Source organism: Mus pahari, chromosome 2 (genome assembly GCF_900095145.1).
Source record: "Mus pahari chromosome 2, PAHARI_EIJ_v1.1, whole genome shotgun sequence".
In the NCBI taxonomy this organism is placed as follows: domain Eukaryota; kingdom Metazoa; phylum Chordata; class Mammalia; order Rodentia; family Muridae; genus Mus; species Mus pahari.
The window spans coordinates 16,796,013-16,823,952 of NC_034591.1; the positions used below are offsets into that span (position 1 = coordinate 16,796,013).

Below are 27,940 nucleotides of genomic sequence, written 5' to 3' on the forward strand. Positions count from 1 at the left end.
AGCCCTGGCTGTCCTGGAACTCACTTTGTAGACCAGGCTGGCCTTGAACTCAGAAATCCGCCTGCCTCTGCCTCCCAAGTGCTGGGATTAAAGGCGTACGCCTGGCCAAGGATCACTTCTTAAATCAGTTCAAATCTTTGTCATTTAGTATGTAGTTCACTACTAATATGTTTATGCACAACAAGTCTTGATTCTATACCATGGCCATCAAAAAGCTGGCAGAGCCACAGCCAATTTCTATTCTAGTTCATGTGTAGCTACCTGTAATAAGACAACAAAGAAGATAGTAAAAATCTGCATGAAGTGAACTGAAAATGGATACTAGGAGCAATTAATAGAAAATAAGTGAATGGCAGAGCTTTAAAATGGATCTAAAATTAAGCCATTCTCACTGCGGTTTCCTCATTTCTCCTCCGCTGATTTTCCACATAAATGATAAAGCTACAACTGTAGCTTATTTCTGATTTGTTTTGGTTATCCATAAGAGTTATAAACTGAACAATGCTCATGGAGCTAGAGCCACGCAGGAGGACACACATAATATCACATGTTCCTTGACAGGCAGACTATATGGTGAGTTAGTTAGCTGTGGGAATGTTGGTGCACTGGGCTCCCCTCTGGTGTCCTGCAGCATGGGCACAGAGACAGAGGTGGCAGGGAAGAGGATGCTCCCATGCTGTCACCGGGCTCCCAGCAGGCTTTTATTTTTGTGGCATAAAGAGACTCAAGGACAATAGTACAAAGGACAAGGGTCTCATTTGAGACATATATGTACCAAGAAAACAGATTCACGGGCGTGAAGACTACCCAGGAGGCTTCAAAGCAGGTGAGGCTTTGCCACTTTCTTAAAAATATTAGACTGTGGGCACTGCAGAGATGGCTCAATGGGTCAAGTGCTTGTCACGCAAGCATGAGGACCTGAGTTCAAATCCTCAGTGGTGTATGGCTGCAATCCCAATGCTCCTACATCAGATATGTGCACAAACACATATGCATATACCCATATACACACACTACTAAACTAGAAAATCTGACTTTACTGGGTGTGAGTGCTGAGTTTATGGTGCTTATGTTTAAGGGCTTCCAGCCCCAATGATGCTTTGCCCTCTCTGTGGTTCTGTTACCATTTTGTTTCCATTCACTCACAGAGCAGGCAATGCAGGTATATTTAATTTGATGTTTGTTTTACATGCAACTGTGATAAATAAGACTGAGGGTTTTAGTAAATGGATTAAGATCATTTTTAGGACTCTTGTCTGAGTTTAGAAGAAACATAGTTCTTTGTATAAATATCATCACAGAAAGGAGGGAAGGAATGTGGGAGGGGGAAGAATAGCAAGGAAAGAAGTGAAGATGGGAGAGAGGTAAGAAGAAAGGAGGGAGGAAGAGAGATGGACTGGGGAGGAGTGAACTCTGGAGGACACCTGTCCTTCGCAGCAGCAGCCTCTGTCATGATCCCTTGTTTCTCAAGGCTTCAGGTTTTGGCTGCAAGAAATGGAGGTGATGGAAAGAAGGGAGCTCTTCAGACTTCCCAGTGTGCCCAGGGAGCAAGCTGTGTGCTCAAAAGTTAAACAGGACCAGCCTGATCGCAGAGACTGCATCGTTTCTAGCTCAATAAAATGTCTTCTCAAGTAGAACTGCCATCATCTATGGGTGTTTTGTTTTTTTTTTTTTTTTAAGGAAGGAAGGAAGGAAGGAAGGAAGGAAGGAAGGAAGGAAGGAAGGAAGGAAGGAAGGGGAGAAATGAATGAATGAATGAATGAATGAATGAGGTGAGAAGGTCCTGGCCATCAAGGAGAAGCAAGCTCACCCAGACGCACATATGGTGGAGAAGTACATGGTTCTAAAAGGCTAAAAGGGAGAGGTGTCAAAAAGAGCAGAAAAATCATAGCTTAAATAAGAGAGACATAAAATCCATAATCTTGGCCAGGAAAGATCATACCCAATCAATCATGAAAATGGTTGAAGTAAAATCAATCACATTTTATTGATTTAAAAAAAACCCAACACATTTGAATCATATAAAAGTCACATTTTATATTTGTCAAGAAAAACTGAAGAAACTGAGTTAACTTGGCAGAAACAAGTTTTCCCTGAAATAAGCAATCATCTGCTAACATCTATATTAACTGAATACAAAAACATAAATATCAAAAGGAAAGCAAGAACTTTTCTTGGTCAAACATGGTACTTAAAATGTTTTATTTTTGTCTTTCTTAATAGAATGTCTTAATAAAACTTTCTACTTATTTTGAGACACTTATATCTGGATTTTCCCCCAGAGTATAACAGTCTTGTTGATTCATTGTCTTCTTAAATAATATGTAAGTTAGGAGACACTGTGAGTCTGTCTGGGTTAGTAGTATTTTATTCTGTTTTACACTATTCGGGCTCATATCTCTTTCTAGAAAAGACATCAAAGTGCCCTCCCCACTACCGAAGCTCCAGCAATCCATGTGTCATCGTCAACTTTCAAACTGAGGGTCTCCTTCTCTGAGAAAATCCTGATGGGGGCCTTGTTCCTCTTCTGAATCCCACTCTTAATTACATTTAAGGATTTCCGTCCAAGATTTAAAACTTTTGAATGATGTGTCTTTAAGCCATGACTTAACTATTAACTACATGAGAGAAAGGCAACTTGTCTTAGAGTTTAACTGCTGTGAACAGACACATGGCTGAAGCTGCTGAGTCCCCCTGCTTGTTGGGGCTTGAACATGGCCCCTTGTTCTATTATATTATCACTAGCTTCCTCTTTTCCAACTTCTCCACTGCCTAAGCTTGGCTGCCCTGGCTCTTGCTCTGTGGACTGACTTTGAACTCAGAGATCTGCATACATGTCTCCTGGGATTAAGGGTGTGTACCATGATGCCTGGATCTAAATTTAGCTGGATGGGATCTTGCCCCCAAATCCTTTAATCTGTTATCTCTTAGAACATAGGATTCAGCTCCATTTTACTTCCTAGTGCCCCTTTAATATTTGAACCATATATTTTATATTTACCCTTTCTCAGCTTGCTATGCTTGGTTAAAATGTTCTTCATGAGACTTAACCAGAGAACAAAGTCCATGATGGGCATCTCTGAGACTTCCTTTGTCAATGCAATTAATCCGAGTTTCTTCACCTTAGCCTCAGGCACTCTTCAGACAAGGGCAAAAAGCAGCCACATTCTTCACCAAATTTTACCACAAAAACAGTCTCTAGGCCACATATTGAAATTCTCCACTGAAACTTCTTGAGCCAGGTCTGCACAGCTCCAATTTCTCTCAGTAACAAAGTCTTCTATATTCCTACTGGCATAGCCCATTAAGTTCCATTTAAAGTATTCCACTGCTTTCCAAATCCAAAGTCCCCAAATCCACATTCTTCCAAACAAAAGCATGGTCAGGCCTATTACAGCAATACCCCACTTCTGGTGCCAACTTCTGTCTTAGTTAGGGTTTTACTGCTGCGAACAGACACCAGGACCAAGGCAAGTCTTATAAAGGAAAACATTTCATTGGGACTGCCCTTACAGGTTCAGAGGTTCAGTCCATTATCATCAAGGTGGGAACATGGCAGCATTCAGGCAGGCATGGTACAGGAGGAGCTGAGAGTTCCACATCTTCATCTGAAGGCTGCTAGTGAAAGACTGACTTCCAGGCAGCTAGGGTGAGGGTCTTAAGACCACACCCACAGTGGCACGCCTACTCCAACAAGACCACACCTACTTCAACAGGGCCACACCTTCTAATAGTGCCACTCTCTGGGCCAAGCATATACAAACCATCATACAACTTTAAGAAATTTCACTTAAATAATTACTGCTAACTATTTGTGTGAGTACATCATGCTAACTGCCTCATTGGGATGTAAAATATTTGTTAAAACAGGAAAAATAAACACAAGGCTGAGTGTTCTCATCTGTTGACATTCAAGGTAACAGTCATTCACTTTCTAACCTTGAGTATTACTTGGGTTTTCATTTCAGGCTCAATATTTAGCATTTTAAAAAAACTCTTCTTTATACACAAATCATATTCTGTATTAAATAAAGCCCCAAATTCATATACTCTTCCAAACAACTGCAGAGTGACAGACCTATTCTCAGGTCAGCAAAAACACAACACACTGCCAACAAATTTAGATATCAAACTATATACAAGAGTTTCTAACCTGAGTTTATTTCTTTGTCCTCAAATCCCATAGAATTTATACTTAAAAGCATTCTAAAGAAAGCCTGGAGTGTAAATAGTGATGTCCAGATAATATGAGAAACCAAATATGAAGCCATCTGACACTCCAGTTAAGACATTTCCCCTTCCTACTCACCACTATTATATACACTGCAGCATGATGATTTTAGATATGTGATGTCTAATCTTGTTAGCTTGACACAGATGGAAAGAGAGAAGCTTAGTTGAAGAACTGCCTCTATTAGATTGACCTGTGGGGCATTTTTGATTACTAATTGATGTACAAGTGCCCAGCCCACTCTTAGCAGTAACATCCCTAGGCAGCCCACTGTTGGCAGTAGCATCCCTAGGCAGCCCACTGTTGGTAGTAACATCCCTAGACAGCCCACTGCTGGCAAGAGCATCCCTAGGCAGCTCACTGTTGGCAGTAACATCCCTAGGCAGCCCACTGTTGGCAGTAACATCCCTAGGCAGCCCACTGTTGGCAGTAACATCCTTAGATAGCCCACTGCTGGCAGTAACATCCCTAGGCAGCCCACTGTTGGCAGTAGCATCCCTAGGCAGGTGGCCTTGCTATATATGGCAGCTGAACATGAACCTGGAAACAAGCCTGGAGGCAGTGTTCTTCCATGGTCTCCGCCTCCAGATTCCTGCCCTGAGTTCCCTCTGTGATGAACCTGGAAGTGCAAACTTAAATTCTTTCTTCCTTCAGTTTCTTTTGATCATGGTATTTATCACAGCAATAGCAAAGTAAATTAGAATAACATACAGAAATATTATAAAACTAAATATATCCAAACACATTCAAGAATTTGAAGAATGCTTACATTTGACTTTAAGGGAGAAACAAAATAGGCACCATTTCTAGTATACGAGTGCAGTCCATTGGCAGTTAGCCATTCTTACCATTGCATTTGTACGCAAGAGTGTGGGACCGTGAAAGGCAGCCTGTGCTGGTTGAGCAAGGTTTGCTCCAGAGACCCAGAAGAAAACTACAAGGGATGGAACAGTGAGCCACATTTCCAGAGACAGGCACCTGACACCACAGAGACCCCAACTCCATAATTCTGTGACCATCAGTCATGTGGACAATGTCCCAAGCTCCTGGCATTCTGGCTAGACTCCATCCCAACAGTTACCTGACTATAGCCAGGTATGCTCCTCCCCACAGTTACCTGGCAACAGCAAGGTAGCCCAGCCCACTATAAAAGGAGCTGCTTGGCCCCTCCTCTCTCTGTTAAGCTCTCACCTTTCTTACTCTCATCTCCAGCTCTCCTTTTCCCCCTCCCTTTCCCCTTCTTTCCACGCGGCCATGGTCAGCCTCTCTCTCTTTCTCTCTGTCTTTGTACAATAAAGCTCTAAAACCATAGACTGTCTCTGTTTATCAAGGCCTGCCATGCTTGAACAAGGGAATAGGGTTTCCCCTAAAGAGCTGCATCTAACCTCCTGCCAGAAGGCCTTCCTACACTCCAGCCACAGACCGGACCAAGGACTCTCTTGTGAGAACCACCCAGTGCCCCCTCTCCCTCTTCCTTCTCCTCTCTTCGGCCCTGGGGATGACTGAGCAGCCCCCAGGGCCTCCACTTTGTTCTCAGCTCTTCAGCAGTGGCCAGTCTTGGATGCCCGAGACTGAGAACCTGTTATCTCTGGCCCCCATGAGGCCTAGAGACCTCGGACTGCCTCTTGTCCAAACCCCCGCAGGCTAGAGTCCATGGCTTTCCACAGCCAGACACCCACCTTGGGCTGCATGGAAAGCGTGCGCAGTCCTCCTGCATCTGCACACCCAGAGAACCGGAACTCTGGTGGGATGCAGATTTTCTCCCACTCCCTTTATTCTCCCAAGCCTGCTGCCCTACACAAGAGCAGTTAAGAATACAAGTGTAGTCCTCAGTTAACCATTCCCACCAATACATTAGTACTGAAGAGCTGTTGGATATTCACGAATTGACCCTTCAGAGAGAAAAACTTCTCATTAAACAAAGTCACCATCATTTCACAACTCAAAATTCAGCATGTTGTTGTAACTTACCATATGTTGGGGTTCAACTCCAGTTGGTGGGAGGAGTCAAAGTCATCTCGCAGGATCACACCGTCACTGTGTATTTCAGCTAGGAGAGAAAGAAAGTATTTAGAGAGGAACTGCACTACAGAGGGGGGTTTGGCTAGGAGTGTCGACGTGCTGCATCTAGGAAGGACCCCCGCATTTTAAATGAGAACTGAATTTTAAATGAGTGGTTGATTGTAATTGCTCTGTTAATGCTGAGGGCAAAGGCGTTGCTGTTTAGACTTCTTGATGTCTGAAATCCAGAGCCTCCAACGGAGAAACCGATGAATGGTCACAAGCAGGAAGGACAAAGGGCAAAGAAGAGAGGTCACACAGACCTTGTTACTCATCCTTGATCCATATTTATCCATGTCTACAGACACAGCCCAGACAAGCCTGCCTCTGCTGCCTAAGGCATGGGGCAATGGAACATTCTGGCTCTTACTGCAACCAAAGGAGTGACCATGCACTCTCCCGACCCTGCTGCCCTGGCTTGATTTTTAGGACTCCCCACATCTGCTCACTATTCATCTAGTGTGCCCTAGTTGCTAACTTTGTTTCCCATCAGAATTGCATGGAAGAATAGTCTCTATATGTATAACTATACAATCAATTTAAAATTGACTGTGTAATGGGGTTGCTAGGAAGGTGGCCAGGGTGGTAAATATCGTACCACTACTGTGCAGCTGTATTCCACCTGGTTTTAAGCATTAGTCTTTTGGGCGTGGCACAGAACACCTTCATAGGCAGTAAAGTGCCTACTTACTCTGAAAAGAGGGCTGGCACAAAGGGACAAAAATGATTTCATGGACAACTTCAGTATAAGTATGCTAAATGTGTGGAAGGAGAAATTAATTACTATTTTAAGCATTCTCATTGGAATTTTTTTTTTTTTTTTTTGAGGCTTGCCCAGGATGTTTTGGGTAACATGAATCCTCTAGCTCTTTTCGTTATGATTTTGTTTGATCTAGGCAGTTTTCAGAAATATTAAAATCATGTCACTTGACTAACAGACCCTTACAGTTTTTGTAGTTTTCAGAGTTGATATTTTCTGCTCGTAGGGGCTCAAGTCACACAACTCTCTGAACTCGCTGGGTAATTAAAATCTCTTCCAAATATCAGGGAAGATGATTTCAAATTCTCTTTGGTGACATTCCACCTATGGCAGGCTGCAAGCCCTGAATACCAGGTATGCCAGCAGGCAAGCATATAATGAACCACGGAAACCAGCAAATCAGCATGTACTTAGGAGCACTGGCTGTTCCTCCCCAAAGCCTGAGGCCTGAGAATGGGGAGAGACTCGCTACTCACTGGAGAGAACCCAGTGCTAGACTCCGAGCATGGGTGGGATTTAATGATTCCTCCAGGCACTTGGATGCAGCGTCTGAGGAGCCTACAGGGCAGAGCTCTCTCAGGTCACAGCCTGGCCAAGACTCCGCTGCACCACGGCGGGTCACCAGCCTGTCGTGGCTGCCAGCAGGCATGCTTCTAAGCAGTTATGTTCATCTGCCAAAAGGAGCCCCGAGCTGTAGCATTACATAAAAGCAAAGCTTCTCAAGGCAGATTTTTCCAAAGAGAAAAATAAATTAATTGGGTTTCTAGGTTGAAAGGAAAAACTCGAGAGACAAATAACGGACCTGTCTGAGGCCCACAGTAAGCGACGCCAGGAAGGACTGGGGCAGGCTAAGATGGTTCCTTTCACTTTTACTAAATCGCAGAAGGTAGGAAATTGGTTTTTAAAATCAGTCTTTGCTGACACAACATGGTAAACTTAACTCTTAAGGGTTCTTGTTCTGTAGAAACAACTCCCTTCAGTGGATAAACATATTCTGTATTTATCACCAGACAATGCCATGCCTTTAACTATAGAGTTTGAAATTTCACTTAATCTGCATGTCAGCCCAGGGAGGTAGGTACTGTTACTGATTCTATTTTACACAGACAGATTACTCAATCAATGTCAGAACTTGCAGCAAGTGGAGAAGGCGAGATAAGCATAGGCAGCCCAGTTCCAGAATTTGTGCTTTAAACCATCTCATGACCTCACCTTGAATTGGTGGGGCCACAGGGTACACAGTACCGTTAGCAAATCATGCAGGTTTTTAAAGCAAGGAGTCAAAACAGCTTCCCATTAATGCTAGAAGAAATAATTGAATGATTTCTTTTCCATCCTAAGAATCAGAGCAGAAATCTTAAATTTAAAATGACTGGAGTTTATCCACACTCATGGCTTCTGCCTCTGTGCTCTGGTTGGATGGGCAGGGGAATCTCTGCCTTTGGATGCTCAGCCATGAGGTGACACTGAACAGGCTTTGAAGGTAAGGGTGCTGACATTATGGAACTCCCGAGGGGCAGTGCAGCGTCCCCCGGGGCTCTCTGCCCCAGCAGTCTGGACCCGAGTTCAGGAAAGGTCAGCGGTCCCGACCACTGAGAGTTTCCGCTCCACAGCATGTGCTCACATGGCCAGAGAAGGGGTGGGCTGGGCTGGGAGGGTGGCCAAGTATTCAGCTAATGGCATCAGAGCCTTAACACTTACCAAGGTGCGAATAAGCAGTGGCCTCTGTGGGAGCTGGAACAAAAGAAGAATAGAGAAGAATGATGACTAATTGGTGACAAAACAAAGTCCAGTGACCAGTAATCCCAAACACAGCTGAGGAATTCAGATTATAGGAGATAACTTACACAGATATAGGGGCTTTTTACTCTGCAGGATAAAGGGGAAAAATGCTAACAAACACCCTAAAATAAGATGGCCAGCTCACTGCTCATTATACTTAAAAGTTATGGTTCCTCCTACAATGAATAAAGCCCCTCATTTTACAGGCACAGTATCACACAAGCTCACAACATAAATGCAACATGACAGCTCTTTCTGAGCACCCATTTCATGACATGAGCTGTTTTGCCCATTTGGGTAATGGAAACAAAAGCCCATCTCATGGTCCTTCCCCCTAAAAGAGGCCACTGTCAGGGGGCATGGATGTGACCGAGTGTACTGTGTTCAGAGGGCACCGGGGTGAAGCTGGGGGAGAAGAGAGGGATTCTAAGACTAGCTGGCCTGGAACCGAGGCGTATCTGAAGAGGCTGACAGAGAAAATACTTTCCCTGCTGAGTTTTTAAATATCAGTGGAGGAAGAGGGACAGAGATAAAGGAGGGAAGAAGATGGCCTGTGGGAGACCCCAGGTGCAGCATGACTTGATAAAAATGTTCAGAGTAAGGGGTAGGAGATGAAACACTGGGCGCCCAAGATTGTAGGATTGGAAGCTAAGGACATCTGTGGGATTAGTCATAAGTATACAATGGTCTTCTGAACATCTATGAGTCAAAGGTGAAGGGTGGTGTGCTCAAATGTGCATGTCAGGAAGGCAAAGAAACAAGTCCGGACACACAGGATCCTGCCCAGTCCACACTGCCAACCGACGTCACTTCTTCCCTGTCCCATAATGATTTCCAAGTTTGAGGAAATATCAATTCACTACCTAAATGTAAGACTTCATGACACATACTCAACAGTCTCTTCTAACTATCAAAGCAGAATTTCAACTAGATATAAAAATCAATTTCTCTCACAATGGGCAGTAGGTCAGTAATGCCAGACTAAGAATTCAAATTAACAGCATTTTAAAATAAGATTGGTGTGTCTTATTGCTCCAGACTAAAATATAATGCATATTGAAGATATTTTTGTGGGTTCTTAAAGGGCAGATTCTATGACAAGTGCCATGATTAAATTTATTAAAGCCAATTGTGGAACTCTTACAAAATAGAAGATAATATATTCCAAGGTTTTGTGTTGTGTGCTGACACTCATTGGTTAAGTTGCAAGGGCTCTACAATGGCTCAGTGAATTTTTAGCTCTGAACGAAGGTTTTCTTCAAACAAAAGGAATATTTGCCAATTATCCAAGAATCCAATGCAGACTGTGGCACGCTGATTCCTGTTCTCCTGTGTCACGCCGTGTCTGCACAGGCTGAGAAGGAAGTCTCCAGAGGGAAAAGAATAGTCAAAGAATTGGGGTTGAAACCGAACAAGGCTGAGTCTTGCTCTGTAGTCCAACGTGCCCGGAGTTCACTACACGGCCCACTCTGCTCTCAAACTCACCGCACTCATCCTGCCTCAAGTTCCAAATGCTGGGATTACAATTATCTGCAATGATACCAGGTTTGACTTAGAAACTCCAAACCCAGAAATATATAGGGCTAGGAGATCGTTTAGCGAGCAAAGTGCTTGTTCAACAAGCATGAGGATCTGAGTTAGGCTTCCCAGCAGCCATATATAAAGCCCAATGTGGTGGTGCACATCTGAAACTCCAGCAATGGAGGAGAGAGCCAGGCAGGTCCTGGGTACTGCACCACCAGTGCAGCTGAACCAGTGAGTCCCAACTTCAGTGAGAGGTTGAATCTTAAAAATAAGGAGAGGAGTAATGAAGCCAGACAGCTGCTGCTGGCCTCTGGCTTCCACATAACATGCATATACCAAACACGCGCGCATGTGCGCACATACACACACACACACACACACACAGAGAGAGAGAGAGAGAGAGAGAGAGAGAGAGAGAGAGAGAGAGAGAGAGAGAGAGAGAGAGAGAGAGAGAGAGAGAGAGAAAATGAATTAGAAATGTACAATGACTATACACATTTCCCTACCTGAATCAATGTTAGATTTTAGCTTGTACATTCTAGTGTTAGCTAAACTGTCACAAAACCTTAGAAAACAATCTTAGCTTTGTCCTGTTACATTGTTTTTAAGCTCATGCCTTATCCCTATAAGTTATATATTATCAATACTAGGTTGGTTAAAAAAAAAGTCCATTTTACATAGTTCTGAACTACACACATGCTTTGCTTCAACATGAGATCAACTTTCTTAAAAAAAGAAAACATGAACAAATTTTGTTAATATGTGAATATAAAGGAAAATGAGCTTTTATGACACTCAATCTGGTTTTTGAAGAGTTTTAAGAAGTTAAGGACAGACAGGCCTGTGATGCGACTTTTAACTGAAAATTTATAAAATCTTAAGTAAGCAAGATAGTCTAATACTTAAATGCACTTCACATATAAGGCTCACATTGCATTTCCATTGGACAAGGCTGAATTAGAGTTAGGAGAGAGCTCTGTACTGGATATCTATTTGGAAATTGCTACTACTCAAAAAGTGGGGACAAAAACTAAGCCACGCAATGCAGTGAAGATCAAAACTTGAAATCTGCTCACACTCTTTCAAAGCTTGGGTCGACCAGAGCCTGACACAACCACAGACGCCTGGGCACGCTCGGAGAACAGGGTGTACTTCATCCCCTTAGAGGGTTACTTTAAAAGGTAACTTTTAAGTCAGCATGTGTCTCTAAAGCACTAATAAATTCCAGCCCATTTATTGAATGGAGTAATCTGTACAATGAAGACTTCAATACACTGAGAAGAAAAAAAGAGATGTCTGAAGTTGAGCTGACTGTTGATATCACTGGGTGCTTAACACCATCTTTGAATCACGTAAGCAATCACACACTCACACGCACACACACACACACGCACACACACACACACACAATTCACAGGCATACAGGCATTAGGCTATCAGAACTCTACCTCCTAAATCACTTTGGAATTCAAAGGCCCTAGGTAGTTCTGTCTCATGTATGTTTTCACCTAATTTGAAATTCTAATGTATTAAATTTCTAAAGCTAAATATGACAAATTAGACATGGTCTGTGAAGTTAGTATTTAATGAGCTATGAACCGAGACTTTCATCTCCCCAGGAATAATTTCTTTATTACTTTTTGTATTTTACTGCAATAAAGCACCGTTTGACCTTCAAGTATGATAATTAAACTTCCAAAAATGTTATAAATTTAGAATGAAAATAGTTCTCCCTATATTCAAGAAATCGTTATGATCAATATAAAATATTACTTAATATTTAAAGCAGCTAAATTATCCACAGAAGCCAGCAGTATTAGCAACTCTTTTTCTCCTCCCTCCTTCTCATCCCCACTTCAATTTGATTTGTGTTTTACAGCAGCTTAGCCTCTTTCCTAGCCTAAGATAAACTGACTGGGATCAGAACAAAAATATATCTTTATGACTTAGAGAACGCTTTTAGGTAAGACTGATTCTTTCATGAGCTCTCAATAGCAGGACATTAGTGACTAAACCTCATCGTCCTACCACTCATGAACACATATTTTTTGGAGAAACAGTCACTTATTTTTCAAAAAATTAGCCATGCTATGAATAACAATTTTGAGTGAAAAAGAATATAAAATAATAGAGTTGTTGGTAGATTATCTTAAAATGTTGTTTTGTAATTTTAAAAAAATTCTAGACCTCTGTGAACTCAAAAAATTAAAATTAGTAAATTCACTGGAAGCCCAAGATCTGAGATTAAGATTTAAATAACATTTTGAGATTGGAGCAACCAGGAGAACGCCAAGAAGAATGAGAGGAAGTGGAAGAGGAAGGGGTCATGTAGGAAGAGAAGAGGCAGGAAGGAGTGTAGAGGGAGATGGGGCGGGACAGTCTGAAGAGGGCCTTGAAAGGCAGACTAGGGGAGCTGGGGCCACATGATTTCCAATGCAGTTCGTGTCAAGGGATAAATGAATGGATGGATGATTGTGCCAAAAAGTGGCAGTGGCTATGAAACACGACAGCTGCTTTAAGGAACAGTAAGAAGATTAAACAAGTTGCTCTTCTGTAACACACTGGCGTAAGCAGCACAGAAGTCAGGCAGGAATGAGCAAAGGATGCTCAGGAACATCTGCCTCCTTCTTGGGCTGATACTAAAGCAGAGAACTGCAATAAAGAGAGGCGGAGCCAAGGAAAGAGAATGTCCAGGTTAGAGCTGAGTTGAAGGTACTAAAACGGCTCCTCAATGGAACTCATCCACGATGGCTAATCATAACTATCAACTTGATGAGATTCAGGATCCATGGAGTCTTACTTTTGGGCACTTCTGTGGAGAAGCTTCTAAACTGGGCTAATTTAAATGGGAAGACCTAACCTCAGTGTAAGAGGCACCATGCTTTGGGCTGGGGTCCCTAGACAATATAAAAATGACAAAGTGAGCCAGACACTAGGCATTCATCTCTTTCTGCTTCCTGACTGTGCGTAGCATGAGCAGCTGTTTCACATCCATGCTGCCACCCTTTCCCTACCGTGATGGACTGCAACCTCAAACTGTGAACAACACTAAGTCCGTCCTTCCTTAGGGTTGTTCCAACAGCTATTATGTTGCAGTAACAAGAAAAGTGACTAAACCAAACTGATAACTAACACTCAGGTGCCAGCCACTATGCCATGCAGGCTTCGATGGCAGTTACCTTCACTATATGCCTTAGGGGTACAGTCTAAAAGACCAGGCTCTTAGGAACAATTTGGGAAGAATTGGAAGGCAAGTACTGTAATTCTTCCCATTTAACTGACAAGGGCATTGAGACTCAGGAAAGTTTCACAGCCACACAGTTCCAGAACAGAAATCTATACAGAGTGAAATTCATATTCCATGTTCTCAGTACAGATCCACATTCCACGATCTCAACCACTTTGTCATTCTGGCGCTGAGTCCTCATAGAAGAAACGGACAGAATTCCAGAGATGAAAACTATAGGTGTGATGTCATACCTGGTGTGGATGCCAGAGGTGTCGGGTCACATGAGTGTGATAAGCAGCTCAGGAATGGAATCCCTGAAGCCCCAGAACACTGTGAGGCAGAGGAGTCAATCGTAAAGAAATGAGAGGAGGTAAGTCTAGCAGGACATTGGCCCAGCTGGGGTCCCCTTGCAGATGTCAGTTCCTGTGGCAGTAGCAGGGGAAGCCAGGCAAGAGTTGGGAGTGCACCTAGAGGACACATGCTGCTCTTTCAAGGAGTGCGCGCATGTGTGTGTGTGTGTGTGTGTGTGTGTGTGTGTGTGTGCGCGCACACACACACACACACACATTTTTTTTAAAGATTTATTTATGTGTCTTCAGACACACTAGAAGAGAGCATCAGATCTCATTACAGATGGTTATAAGCTACCATGTGGTTGCTGGGAATTGAACTCAGGACCTCTGGAAGAGCAGTCAGTGCTGTTAACCACTGAGCCATCTCTCCAGTCCACATTTTTTTGTTTGTTTGTTTTTTTGGTTTTTGTTTTGTTTTGTTTTGTTTTTTTAGTTATGGGTTTGGACTAGCATTTATATACTACAAACCGAGAACAGGGAATCAGCCTCATATTGCGATACAACATCCATGGGTCTGGTACAGTAGAACATATGCCTACTGATAACAGAGCACGATAAATTCTAATTAATATGAATACATTCCAATGCTTAAAAACTTATGAAAACCTATACTAATTTGTAACATGACACAAGTGTGTTTTTATATATACATCAAAATAAGAATGAATTAACAAGTTGCGTGAAATAATATTTCACAAGAAAAATGAAAATATGATTGATGTATGTTGACAGCAATTTCTCTCCCAAGTAATTACATACACTCAAATGTAGGTTCTGTCCTTTAAAATATGAGGGAATCCAGCAGATTATATAGCAGTTTGAGTAGAAAGCAGGCTCTACGGGCATTCAGAGGCAGCCAGTGTCAAGTTCATTTCAAGCATAAATCTTGGTGTTTTGACTTTAGTCCAGATAAAGCTGTCAAGTGGGAATGTATACAGCCCCCAGAACTGAAAAGAAGGCTGTTTACATCCTTGTTCAATCACCTTGGAAAAAAACAGCATCAGTCTAAAACACCCTTTTTTGGAAGTCTTAAAAAGCAGCCCGACCCACCCAGGGGCACTAGCAGGAAGTTTTACTGTGGCCATATGAGGTGGCTCTGTCATTCCTCTTAATCTTGGATCACTCAGGGACACTGTTTCTGTCAGCGCCCCAGGACAGCCTCAGTTCTCTCCTCTACTGGGTACTTTTTTAGACCCTGAAGGGGGGCTGGGGCTCCCAAAGAGCTTCCCCAGCTTTCTCTGCTGTAAATCACAAGCCTTGGGATGCCAGGAACAGGAGTTGTAGCTGCTAAGGTGAAACTCAAGCCTCAGAACAACCACGGGGAAATGGATGTCTTTGACAAGCGACTCTTTAACACTGGGAACATTCAAGTGAATTAGTTCCCCTTCCAACAATGGAAGTTGGTAAGGTAAAACATAACTCTGACTGACACTGTGAAAGGAGACTGGTTTAATAAAGACTTTGCATTTTAGGTTATTTAAAAAATATTTATTAATTTAAGCTATTGAATAAGAAGGGAATAGCCAAGAGAAGAAACTGGTAGATATGCCCTAGAACGTTATTAAAAATATCACTGACTGTCTGGCTGACTGCACTGCAGGAACTGACCCAGCGCCTCATGCATTATTAGCACCATTAATATTAGCTCTACCACGGAGATGCAACCCACCTTGACAGGCACATTCAAAAGAAACATCTAATTTAAATACCCAGTTTAGTTTATGGGTTTGATTATTCAACTTTTACCTCCCTTTTACCTCACAGTTTACATTTCCACAATCCTTAAGACAAATGATTTAAAAATTAAAGAATTTGGGGTCTGGTCTGATAAAACAATAGAGCCTATTACCATAACCCAATGCCCATAGACAGCAACTCTACCCAGTCTACCACCCATTGTGAGGGCGCTGGAAAGCAAATGGCTTGAGTTTCTCTGCATCAGCTGTAAGCCTGAGCCAGTCCTTCTGGTACAAAGCATATGCAGCTTCAGTCACCACCATCAACCCAGCAGCAGAGGATGTCAGCAGGATTTGTAAATGCTGTGCACCTTTGGGGGCAGTATGGGACATAGCTGCTGTCAGGCGACTAAGCCTGCCATCTGGCCTTGCCAAAATCCAATGTGTGTTTTGAAGAGGGCATGCTGAGAAGCTCTGAGGCAGTGAGCACACATGTACACTTACTCTACCCGATCCATCCTTGGCCATGCCTTGAGAGCACCACTAGTCCCGTGTCAGCCCTACTCACATCAGTATCACATTGGGCACTTGGGTAAGCCTCTAAAGAGTAAGAATTTTCCATGTTTCCAGTGGATGCTGGCAATGGTGATCATTTTTGTTGAGGTATACGCAATTCACGTGAATTTTCAAAGTTTAATGTTTTTTTAAATCAAAAATATTCATGGGGCCAGATATGGAGGCGTAAGGCTGTAATCACAACAGTTGTGCGGTGGATGCAGAAGGATCAGGAAAATTTGAGGACAGCCTAGGCTATGTAGTGAGTACTAACTTTATGTGATGCAGAATATATTATGACTCCATCTCTCTCTAGATTGTCTAATAGTAATTCTTGTGGAGGATGAGTCTTTTCCACTTCCTTCCAAGTTTTTGGCCCACTCTAAATTTGCTTACTTACTTCGATCACCGTAAGCAGTGCTTCACCATCATTTCTGTCTTTAAAATCTTAAGTGACATGTTGGGCGGTCTCTCGGAAAGGCACATGCTAATTCATTTGCTCTTCCTTGTTTTTTACTCCAGTATCACCTCCTCAGTGAGACCTGCCTGATCTGGTGCCACGCCTGGTGATTTCTGAATGAACATAAGCATCTTACACTTTAAAGCAATACACTTTAAGCATACAGCCCCCAGCCCACCCCCACCCCACACAGCAGTAGCTCTAGCATGAAGAGGACACCCTTGCCCCTTGTTTGTACCATGACTGTCAGAAGAACCCATCTGTAGATTGCTTATTGCTACTTCTAGAACCTCACAATTTAAGATGATTTAAAAATACCGATGTGTGACCTAATGCTATTCACTAATCAAAATGAAAAGCTGTGAATGATTTTCAGAATTTCAGTTTTATTTATGTATTTAAATAGTACACATTTATCTATTTGTGTGTATGGTGAGTATGTGTGTGTGTGTGTGTATGTGTGTGTGTGTGTGTGTGTGTATACATGCATTTGAACATGTGAGCACGTGGGTGTGCATGCACATGTGTATACATGGGTATACTGGCCAGAAGCCACTTGAAGCTCAGTGATTCACGTTGGCTGAAGGGTCAAGTAGCTCTCAGGATTCCCCTTCTCAGTCCTTGGCCACCCTGGCGCTGTAGGTGAAATGCACGCCATGCCTGGAGATCTGAACTTAGGTCTGCTTGTTTGCATGGCAGGCACAGTTCTGACTAAGCCATCTCCCCAGCCTTAACTCACAGAGTTTTAATACAACAGGACCTATATTTTACAATCAACATCAGTTTGGGGTTCACTGTTTTGTGCCAGTCAGGTTGCCCCACTGTGCTCCATGGGAAATGTTTGAAAGGAAAAGGTTCTCAGGAGAGGCAGTGAATTGTCAACAGCAAATCCTTTAAGTTGATTCTTCATCATTTATTAAGTGCATGCTCTAACTCAAGCTTATTATGTGTTAAAGAAAAACAAATTAAGGCATGATTCCTCTTTCCAAAAGCTCTCAGGTGGGGGAAATGAATGCTTGGCAGATAATTAGGATACGACAGAGACAGAGCCTATCAAGAGTCAGGAGAGTCCTCATATGAGAGAGACGTGGGCACTCTGCGTTTATCTTCCACTCTTGAGAAATAATTTAGTTCACCACCTCAGCAGAAGTCCCCTCCCTCTTCAAAAGGTAAAATGCACAGTCGTAATTTGGGGATAGGAAGAATTTGTGTTATTTGTGCCACTCAACTTAATTTCATTGTAAAATTAAAAAACAAAACAAAACAAAAAACCCACAGGCAAGCTTACGAAGAAAAGAATTATTCACACCCTGGCCACCCTGCACAGCTTGCACCCTGCATACCTCACACCCTGCACAGCTCACACCCTGTACACCTCATACCCTGCACAGCTCGCACCCTGCACACCTCACACCCTGCACAGCTCTCACCCTGCACACCTCACACCCTGCACAGCTCGCACCCTGCACACCTCACACCCTGCACAGCTCGCACCCTGCACACCTCATACCCTGCACAGCTCGCACCCTGCACAGCTCACACTCTGCACACCTCACACCCTGCACAGCTCACACCCTGCACAGCTTGCACCCTGCACAGCTCGTACCCTGCACAGCTCGCACCTGCACAGCTCACACCCTGCACAGCTCGCACCCTGCACAGCTCGCACCCTGCACACCTCGCACCCTGCACAGCTCGCACCCTGCACACCTCATACCCTGCACAGCTCCCACCCTGCACACCTCACACCCTGCACAGTTCACACCCTGCCTCACATCAGCGGACCTTGCTTGCTTGAGTCTTCCCACTCTGACTGCTGAGCACAGCCTCTGCCAGCTTCCGTAAGGGGAGGTCACACCAGCACAGTTCCAACCAGAACCCCTGATTTCAAAGGACTTGTGAAGCCTGAAGCCTGAAAGTGAGTGACTGCTCCCAAGGCAGGGGCGGCCCCTGACATCCAGCAGCTGGTGGAGCCCCGAAGCTGGGCCCTGGGCTGGGTTCTCTTGTGGAACATAAACAATCATCTTCAGACAAGGCCACTCTGTGCAGACGATGGATGGAGATAGAAACACTGCAGCTTTATTACAGCTAAGCCAAAATGTCTCCCTTTCTTACACGGGAATCAGAAAGCCCGAGTCAGCCGGAACAAGAGACACAAAAGGTTAATCGGAGCAAGGAAGAGGGGATATTTTGGGTGCAAGTAGCACTGGGCTTATGGGATGAGGCACACTCAGGGGCTTTAGGGTGTGACTGAAAGGAGGCCTAGTGAGGTGGGAACACGCAGTGACTGGCTGTGAGTCTGGGCAGAAGCCCGGAAGCTGCTGGGACAGATTTGCAGGCCAGTCTTCTGAGGAAGGGGACCAAGGCTGCTGGCCCACTGTCAGTACACATAAGGCAGCACTTATGTGGTCTGACACTTCTTTTTCAAAATGACTAGCCCACAATATAATCTTAAAATGATCCTGTTCCTACGCTCCACAAAACAAACTTTGCTTTGTTTGAATTGCTTAATTAATTTAAGACCAACATACTAAAATACACGATATACAGGGAAGGCTACTTTTTTCTTTCATAAAATATATTAGGTACTTTTCATGTAACACACAGAAAATCATTACAAGAAAAATTACGTTATTTTATTTGAGGAAATCATGTTTTAATTAAAAGTAGGAAGACTCAAAGTAGATCCATGGTTTGTAGCACCAGTTAGTCCCTGGAAGCTGGCATCTCCTTGGGCTGCCTGTCTTATCTTGTTTGCACCAATGTGACTTTTGTGGATCTTCATGTGCCAATGAAAAGCTTGTCGTTCTTCTCACCTTAACAACATGTACCTGCCAAATGTAAATTGTGTGCATGTGACCCCCTCACTACTAGATCCACCTGGGGTACTGTCCGGACAGGTGAGCTACAAGCCTCAACAGATACAAGGAAATTGAAATAGTCCCTTGTATGTTATCAGTCAATCATGGATGAAAGCTGGACTTCAACAACAACAAAAAACAACAGAACATCTGCAAACCCATAGAAACCTAACAACTCTCCACTCAATGCCCACTGCTTCAGGGAAGAAATAAAGGAACTAAAGGGTTTCTAGAATTCAGTGAAAACGAAGGTGCAACATATCCAACTTGTGGGACACAATGAAAGCCATGCTAAGAGGAAAAGTTCATAGCACTAGGTGCCTCCATAAAGAAATTGGAACAATCTCATACTAGCAATTTAAAAGCACGCCTGAAAGCTCTAGAACAAAAAGAAGCAAGCACACACAAGAGGAGTAGAGGACAGAAAACAACCAAACTCAAAGCTGAAATCAATAATTAGAAACAAAGAGAACAACATAAAGAAGCAACAAAACCAAAAGCTAGTTCTTTGAGAAAATCAACTAGATACACAAACCCTTAGCCAAACCAACTAAAAGGCAGAGATCTAAATTAACAAAATCAGAAATGAAAAGGGGGGGCATGAAACAGACACCAAGAAAACCCAAAGAATCACTAGTTTTACTTCAAAAGCCTTTACTCCGCAAAATGGATAATCTAAATGAAATGGATGATTTTCTTGATAAATTCCACTTACGAAAGTTAAGTAAAGACCTGGCAAACTCCTTAAATAATCCTATAACCCCTAAGTAAATAGAAGTAATCATTAAAAGTCTCCCAAACAAACAAAATAGCCCATGGTGAGATGGTTTTGGCACATAATTCTTCCTTACCTTCAAAGAAGAGCTAATATTATATTATTCCTCAAATATCCCACAAAATAGAAACAGAAGGAACATTGCCAAACTCATCCTAAAAGGCCATGGCCACCCTGATACCTAAACAACACAAAGACTGAACAAATAAAGAGAACTTTAGACTGATTTCTCTTATGAACATTGATACAAAAATACTCAAACTGAATTTAGGAACACATCAAAAACATCCTCCACCATAATCAAGAGTTCATCCCAGGGATGCAGGGATGGTTCAATGGAAATCCATCAATGGAATCCACATAAAAACAAACAGAGAAAAAAACCCACACGATTGTCTCATTAGGTGCTGTAAAAAACCTTCGACAAAATTCAACATCCCTTTATGATAAAGTCTTGGAGAGATGGAGGATACAAGGACTATACATAAACACAGTAAAGGCAATATACAGCAAGCTCATAGCCAGCATCAAATTAAATGGAGAAACTCAAAGCATTTCCACTAAAATCGGGGATGAGATGAAGCTGTCCACCCTCTCCCTGTCTCTTCAATATAGTATTGGAAGCAATAAGACAACCAAAGGAGTTCAAGTGAATTGATATTAATAACTCCTTCTGCAAAGGGGCTGGATACAAAATTAACTTAAAAAAATCAGTTGTCTTCCTTTATACAAATGATAAACAGGATATGAAAGAAATTAGAAAATAATACCCTTCACTATTTAAAATATCTTGGCATAACTCTAACCAAACAAGTGAAAAATCTGTACAACAAGAACTTCAAGTCTCTGAAGAAAACAATTGAAGACCTCAGAAGATGGAAAGATCTCCCATGCTCATGAATAGTAGGGTTAACATAGTAAAAATGGCCATTTTACCAAACGCAATCCAAAGATTTAATGTAATTCCCATAAAAAAAATTCCAACACAATTCTTTACAGGCCTTGGAAGAGCAATTCTCAATTTGATATGAAAAACAAAACAAAACAAAACAAAACTAGGATAGCTAAAAGAACCCTGTACGATAAAAGAACTTCTGGAGGTACCACCATCCCTGATTTCAAGCTATACTACATAGCAATAGTAATAAAAACCACATGGTATTCCCATAAGAACAGACTGATCAATGGAATAGAATTAAAGACCCAGAAATAAATACAAACACCCACAGAAATCATTTTTGACAAAGAAGCTAAAACCAAACAATGGAAAAAGAAAGTATCTTCAACAAATGGTGCTGGTGTAACTGGATGCTTGCCGACAGAAGAATGCAAATAGATCCATATCTATCACCCTGCACAAAACTCAAGTCCAAGTGGATCAAAATCCTCAACATTAAACCAGATACACTGAATCTAATAGAAGAGAAAGTGGGGGATAGCTTTAAATGAATTGGTACAGGAGACAACTTCCTGAACAGAACACCAACAGCTCAGGTACTAGGATCAACAATTAAGAAATGGGACCCCATGAAATTAAAAAGCTCCTATAAGGCAAAAAACACCGTCAATGGGACAAAACTACAGAATGAGAAAAAAAAAATCTTTTACCAATCCTACATCTGGCAGAGGGCTAATAGAAGACACCAACAACCCAAATACCATATTTAAAAAAAAGATAGGGCTCAGGGCTAAACGGGGAATTCTCAACAGAGGGATCTCTAATGGCTGAGAAACAAAAGAGAAATATTCAAAGTCCTTAGTTATTAGAGAAATGCAAATCAAAATAACTTTTGAGATTCCATCTTATACATCAGAATGGCTAAGATAACAAACTCAAGAGACAGCACATGTTGGCAAGGATGTAGAGCAAGCATTCCTAGTGGGAATACAAACTTGTACAACCACACTGGAAATCTGGCAGTTTCTCAGAAAAATTGGGAATAGTTCTACCTCAAGACCCAGTTATACCACTCCTGGGCATATACCACAAAGATGCTCCAACAGCCTATCATATATAAAGAATCGTGGCCAATTTTTTGAGGAACTGCCAAACTGATTTCCAGAGTGGTTGTACCAGCTTGCAATCCCACCAGCAATTGAGTAGTGTTCCAGCAATACCACTTCTGGGCATATATACCCAGAAGATGCTCCAACATATAATAAGGACACATGCTCCACTATGTTCATAGCAGCCTTATTTATAATTGCCAGAAGCTGGAAAGAACCAGATGTCCCTCAACAGAGGAATGGATATAGAAAATGTGGTACATTTACACAATGGAGTACTACTCAGCTATTAAAAACAATGAATTGATGAAATTCTTAGGCAAATGGATGGATCTGGAGGATATCATCCTGAGTGAGGTAACCCAATCACAAAAGAACACACATGATATGCACTCACTGATAAGTGGATATTAACCCAGAAGCTTGGAATAACCAAGGTTCAATTCATAGACCACATGAAACTCAAGAAGAAGGAAGATCAAAGTGTGAATACTTCAGTACTTCTTAGAAGGGGGAACAAAATACCCATGGAAAGAGTTACAGAGACAATGTGTGAAGCAGAGACTGAAGGAATGATCATCTAGAGACTGCCCCACCTGGGGATCCATCCCATAAACAACTACCAAACCAGCAGTATTGTGGATGCCAACAAGTGCTTGCTGACAGGAGCCTGATACAGCTGTCTCCTGAGAGGCTCTACCAGTGCCTGACAAATACAGAAGTGGATGCTCACAGCCATCCATTGGACTGAGCACAGGGTCCCCAATGGAGGAGCTAGAGAAAGGACCCAAGGAGCTGAAGGGGTCTGCAGTCCCATAGGAGGAACAACAATATGAACTAACCAGTACCCACAGAGCTCCTTGGAACTAAACCACCAACCAAAGAAAACGCATGGTGGGACTCGTGGCTCTAGCTGCACATGTAGCAGAGGATGGCCCAGTCGGTCATCAATGGGAGGAGAGGCCCTTGGTCCTGTAAAGGTTCTATGCCCCAGTATAGGGGAATGCCAGGACCAGGAAGTGGAAGTTGGTGGGATGATGAGCAGGAGGAGGGTGGATGGAATAGGGGTGTTTCGGAGGGGAAACCAGGAAAGGGGATAATATTTGAAATGTAAATAAGGAAAATATCTGATTTTAAAAAAACAAAACAAAACAAAACAAAGGCAAATAGATGGAACTAAAAAATATCCTGAGTAACCCAGACCCAGAAAGACATACATGGTAGGTACTCACTTATAAGCGGATATTAGCCATAAAGTACAGGCTAACCATGCTACGATCCATAGAACCAAAGAAGCAATCAGGGCCCAAGGAAGGATGCCCGAATCTCACTCAGAAGTAGAAATAAAATAGACATTGGAACTGGATGGAGACAGTGAACTGGAATGGAGAGGGGTGGGGAAGGGAATGAGGCTGGGGTTGAGGTGTGGGGAGAGTAGAGGTGGTGGGTGGGAGGGGTAGGAGAGAGAAGGGAAATCAGCTACGGGGCATCTCTGGGACAAGCCTGAGACCTGGAAGCATATGGGGGTGACTCAGCAGGGGCTATGGTGCTTGAAGTGACCACCTTCTGTAGCTAGGCAAGACTTCCAGTGGAGGGGAGGGGGGCACTATCCCACTCAGAAAACCTTTGACCCCAAATTTGCCCTGCCTACAAAGATATGCAGGGATAAAGATGGAGCAGAGGTTGAGAGAATGGCCAACCAATGGCTGGGCCAACTTGAGACCCACACCATGGGGGAGAGCCATTCCCTGACATGATTAGTGATATCCTGCTATATTTGCAGACAGGAACCTAGCATAACTGTTATCTGAGAGGCTTCATCCAGCAGCTGCTGGAAGCAGATGCAGAGACACCCAGCCTAACATCAGGTAGAGCTTAAGGAGTCTTGTAAGAGTCAGGAGAAAGACTGAAGGACCTGGAGGGGTCGAGGGCTCCACGAGAACACATACAGAGCCAACTAACCTGGGCCCGTGGGGGCTCACAGAGACTGAACCACCAAAGAGCATGCAGGGACTGGACCTAAGCCCTCTACACATATGTAGCAGATGTGTAGCTTGGTCTTCATGTATGTACCCCAACAATTGTCTTGAGGCTGTCTCTGACTTGGACTCAGTTGCCTGCCTTTGGATCCCTTTCTCCAGCTAGACTGCCTTATCTGGCCTCAGTGGGAGAGGATGTGCTTAGTCCTGATCAGAACTTGATGTGCTAGGGAGGGTTAGTACCAGGGAAGGGGGTGCTCCTCTTCTCTAAGGAGAAGGGAGAGGGGAATGGGAGGACGGGGATGGGAAGTCGGGACTAGGAGGAGATGTGGGAGGGGGCTGCAATGGGGATGGAAAGTGAATACATAAATATACTAATAAAAACATTGTGCACATATAAATACTATTATATAAGATGGGGTTTACCCTCACTCATTGAGAATTTTTTGTATTAATTTTCTTAGCTTTTTATTTTAAATAGTCCAACCCAGTTATAGTACGACAGATCTGAACTTGTAAGGCTGGAGAGATTTTAGTTTTAGGGACTAGTTAATTTGAATTGGGCATACCTTTTGTGACATTATGTATTTTTTAGAATGATGTTCCTTGCTTTATGGTATTCTATATTTTCAGCGAATATTTTCATTAACACAGAAGAAATTTACACTGGAATAGAATTCTTCAGTTTGCCTCTTAAGACATATTTTAATGTCTACATTCTTGAAAGTCATAGAAAAAAGTCAATTTAACCAAAGAATATAGATCATAGGTTTTTGAAATTATGGAGGGAAGTTTTATGATTGAAGACTCTGTAAGGAAATAATTAGGATTCTGATAGTAACAACTTATCAAATACCACATTACTTAGGTACGACCGTACTGATTACGTCTATCTACAGATACAACAGGTATATAAGCAGCTCGTGATCTGACCAACTAAAGCAAAGTCAGAGCTACTGGAGTGTAAAGTAATAATCAGAAACACGTTTGGCCAGAAGCTTGAGTGGCAAATTAAAGGGGATGAATTTTTGTACCATTTTACAATTACTGTTAAAATTTGTCACGTCTAGGACAACTAAAAGTGACTCAGAAAAAATTATGAAATTATAAAATTTCTTTTGGTTCATTTGCTCACAGTGAATATGTTCTGATATCTGCTACCTTTATCAATAACTAATGAATAAATAATGAATAGGGATATGAACTTGTCAATAACTCAAGTTTAAAACATCATGATGAAGTAACATTAATGAAATGATAGCTCAGTATGTAAGCCAGAGGACCTGCCGTGAATAATGTAGAGATGACTAACATAAGTAAGCAAGTCAGGGGTGACCTTACCTCCTTGTTCACACAGCTGCTGGGCCAATGCGTCTTTGAAAATCACCTGGCCCCTATGTGTTGCAGTAGCCCTGGAAAGTGAAAAGGAAACAGTTCATTTAAATGCTGTAATAGAGCTGATATTAAAGTATTTTTAAAAATAACTTAAAATCTACAGATACAAGGCTTGAAATAATCATGTAAGTAAACAACAGAATGAATGTTTAAATAAAGTCGCTGGGCCAGTTGTCACCTCAGGTCTTGCTTTATAAGCGACATGGTAATAGTTGATGGCTTATTCTGGACCAGAAGGCACGGCCAAAGCCTGGATGGGGAAGTGGCAAGGGTGCTTATCAAGTTCTCTAGACGCTGATGTGCAGTGTTCTGGAGAGAACCTCATCAGCGTAGGAGACAGATCCTCCTAAAGGCTTTTGGGATTTTTGAAGTAATGGTCACTATAGGATGGAGAGTTAAAGCTAAAAAATATTTTTAAAAGAATATTTTCCCCAAACATGGGCTAGTCAGAGCTTTTATAATTAAAAAAAAAAAATCTGTCAGAACAAAATACACCTCCCCCCACCCACTGGGTGTAATTCACCATTTGCAGAAGATACGCATCTTTCCCCGCTCCTAATCAGAGCTGTGCATATGGGACACTGAAGAAGCCAGCCTCTCACAGCAGATTTGTTATTCGACAGCTATAATTGGAAATGTCTTATTAAAGGAAGAATGGTTTGTTCCCTATATGTGAACTGATTTCCCTTCAAAAGAATTATTTTGAGGTGAAATGTATTTCCTAAGTGAAATTAGAGCAGAAAATCATGTTTCCTTGAGAAACTTCATTTTTGGAAAATAAGTCATACAAAAAATACATTTACTGTCTAAAAACATATTAACATTAAATCTTTACTCTTGCCCAACTCACGCTAGGATAAAAATAATTTGATTCTGCCGACATCTGCTGGAGGTGGATTATAGACAACACACTGGGCTAACTCCTGAGAAGACAGACCTTGCTGTCCTCATTACCCCTCCACAGGACAACCTTTGGTCAATATCTCCATCTTTGCTGGATTCAATAGGACCTCCTGGCTCCTGACATTCCCCACTTGGCCTCCATATGGATGAACCTTCTTCCTTCATGCTGTGGGCCTTTCTGATTTCTGTTCTCCATGGAATTGTTCCTGTGCCCTCAGGTCACTAATCAAGTTTCAACTCTCTGGAAATAATGACGGAGCCTTCCATGCTGAAGTGTTAATAGGCGATATGGCTCCATGCTAACATTCTACAGCAGTGCCACTATGAAAAGTATACCTTAATTACCACACCACACACACACACACACACACACACACACACACACACACACACACACAATGAATGTGGAGCGGAGGCAGAATAGATAAGGAAACTCATGGGTAGTCTTCGGTATATGTAAAGCTTATAAGTGGTGTCAACTTCTTGTTACATATTAATCATCAAAATGTCATATAAAGAAATACTACAATCTTTCTGTGGGTATTTGTGTGCATGTGTTTATAAACATGCATGTTTTCTTCACTTTCATAAAGTTGAAAATGAGGCCTTAACATTTGGTTAATCCAAGTTATAAACGTATCCTATTGAATCCTTAATCAGTACGGGTTTTCTGCCCAGAGAGAAAGTGATGATTTCATCCTCCTCACGCATTCTTCAAATCAATTGAACCAAGTGCTTCTGAGAGAGATTTCCCATCTACTTCAAACAGTAACACAGCTGTAAACATGTAATCTGAAAGGATATTTTCTGAAATCAGTAACTAGCAAGAGGACTGCTACGGCACAAGGCGCGTAACTGTTGCGAGCAGGCAGGTAACATTCCTATTAGAGTTGTGCTTCTTGTCCACAGAGTTAGCCCAAGGCCACTTGAGCTCTTCATAAACGGGCTGCCTCGCAGCACTGAGGTGAGAGGCCTGCAGCAGAAGCACCCCCCCCCTCCGTCTCAAGTGTGAAGAAGCCTCATGATGCACAGTGCTGTGTGACTTCGCACTGTTCTTCCTGCTGCTTGGTGTCCTCGGGTCTGGGATTTAATGCCTTATCCATAGATTTACTTCTGCATCTCTGGTTCGGTGAACAATCTGACAGACATCTCAGCACATACAGAGTAACTGCAGCTGAAGGAAACTTTGAGTTCATCATCTAAGCAAAGTTGCTGTGTGTTAGAAACCAATAACCTGCCTTTAAAAGCTTATTAAGTGTAGTTACCAAGGCAATTCCCATGCCAATTCGTAAGGTGCTTTGGGTTTAGTCTTAGGCTCTCTTCCGCATCCTTCCCACTTCTGCAGTTGGCCTGGGTTCCACCTGACAGTCTTGCTTCTGTTTTCTTTTT

At 42.5% G+C, this 27,940-nt stretch overlaps 1 protein-coding gene across 2 annotated transcripts in view; it reads right to left on the reverse strand.

The window, feature by feature from the left end:
- Positions 1-27,940, reverse strand: part of Reln (reelin) — a 447,612-nt gene that overhangs the window by 254,516 nt on the left and 165,156 nt on the right. For both annotated transcript variants that reach the window (XM_021190313.1, XM_021190312.1), the window contains exons 4-6: positions 25,595-25,665; positions 8,754-8,786; positions 6,203-6,281 (exon numbers count right to left, since the gene is read on the reverse strand). In XM_021190313.1, the coding sequence (XP_021045972.1) occupies positions 6,203-6,281; positions 8,754-8,786; positions 25,595-25,665 (183 nt within the window). The remainder of the gene's footprint in view (positions 1-6,202; positions 6,282-8,753; positions 8,787-25,594; positions 25,666-27,940) is intronic.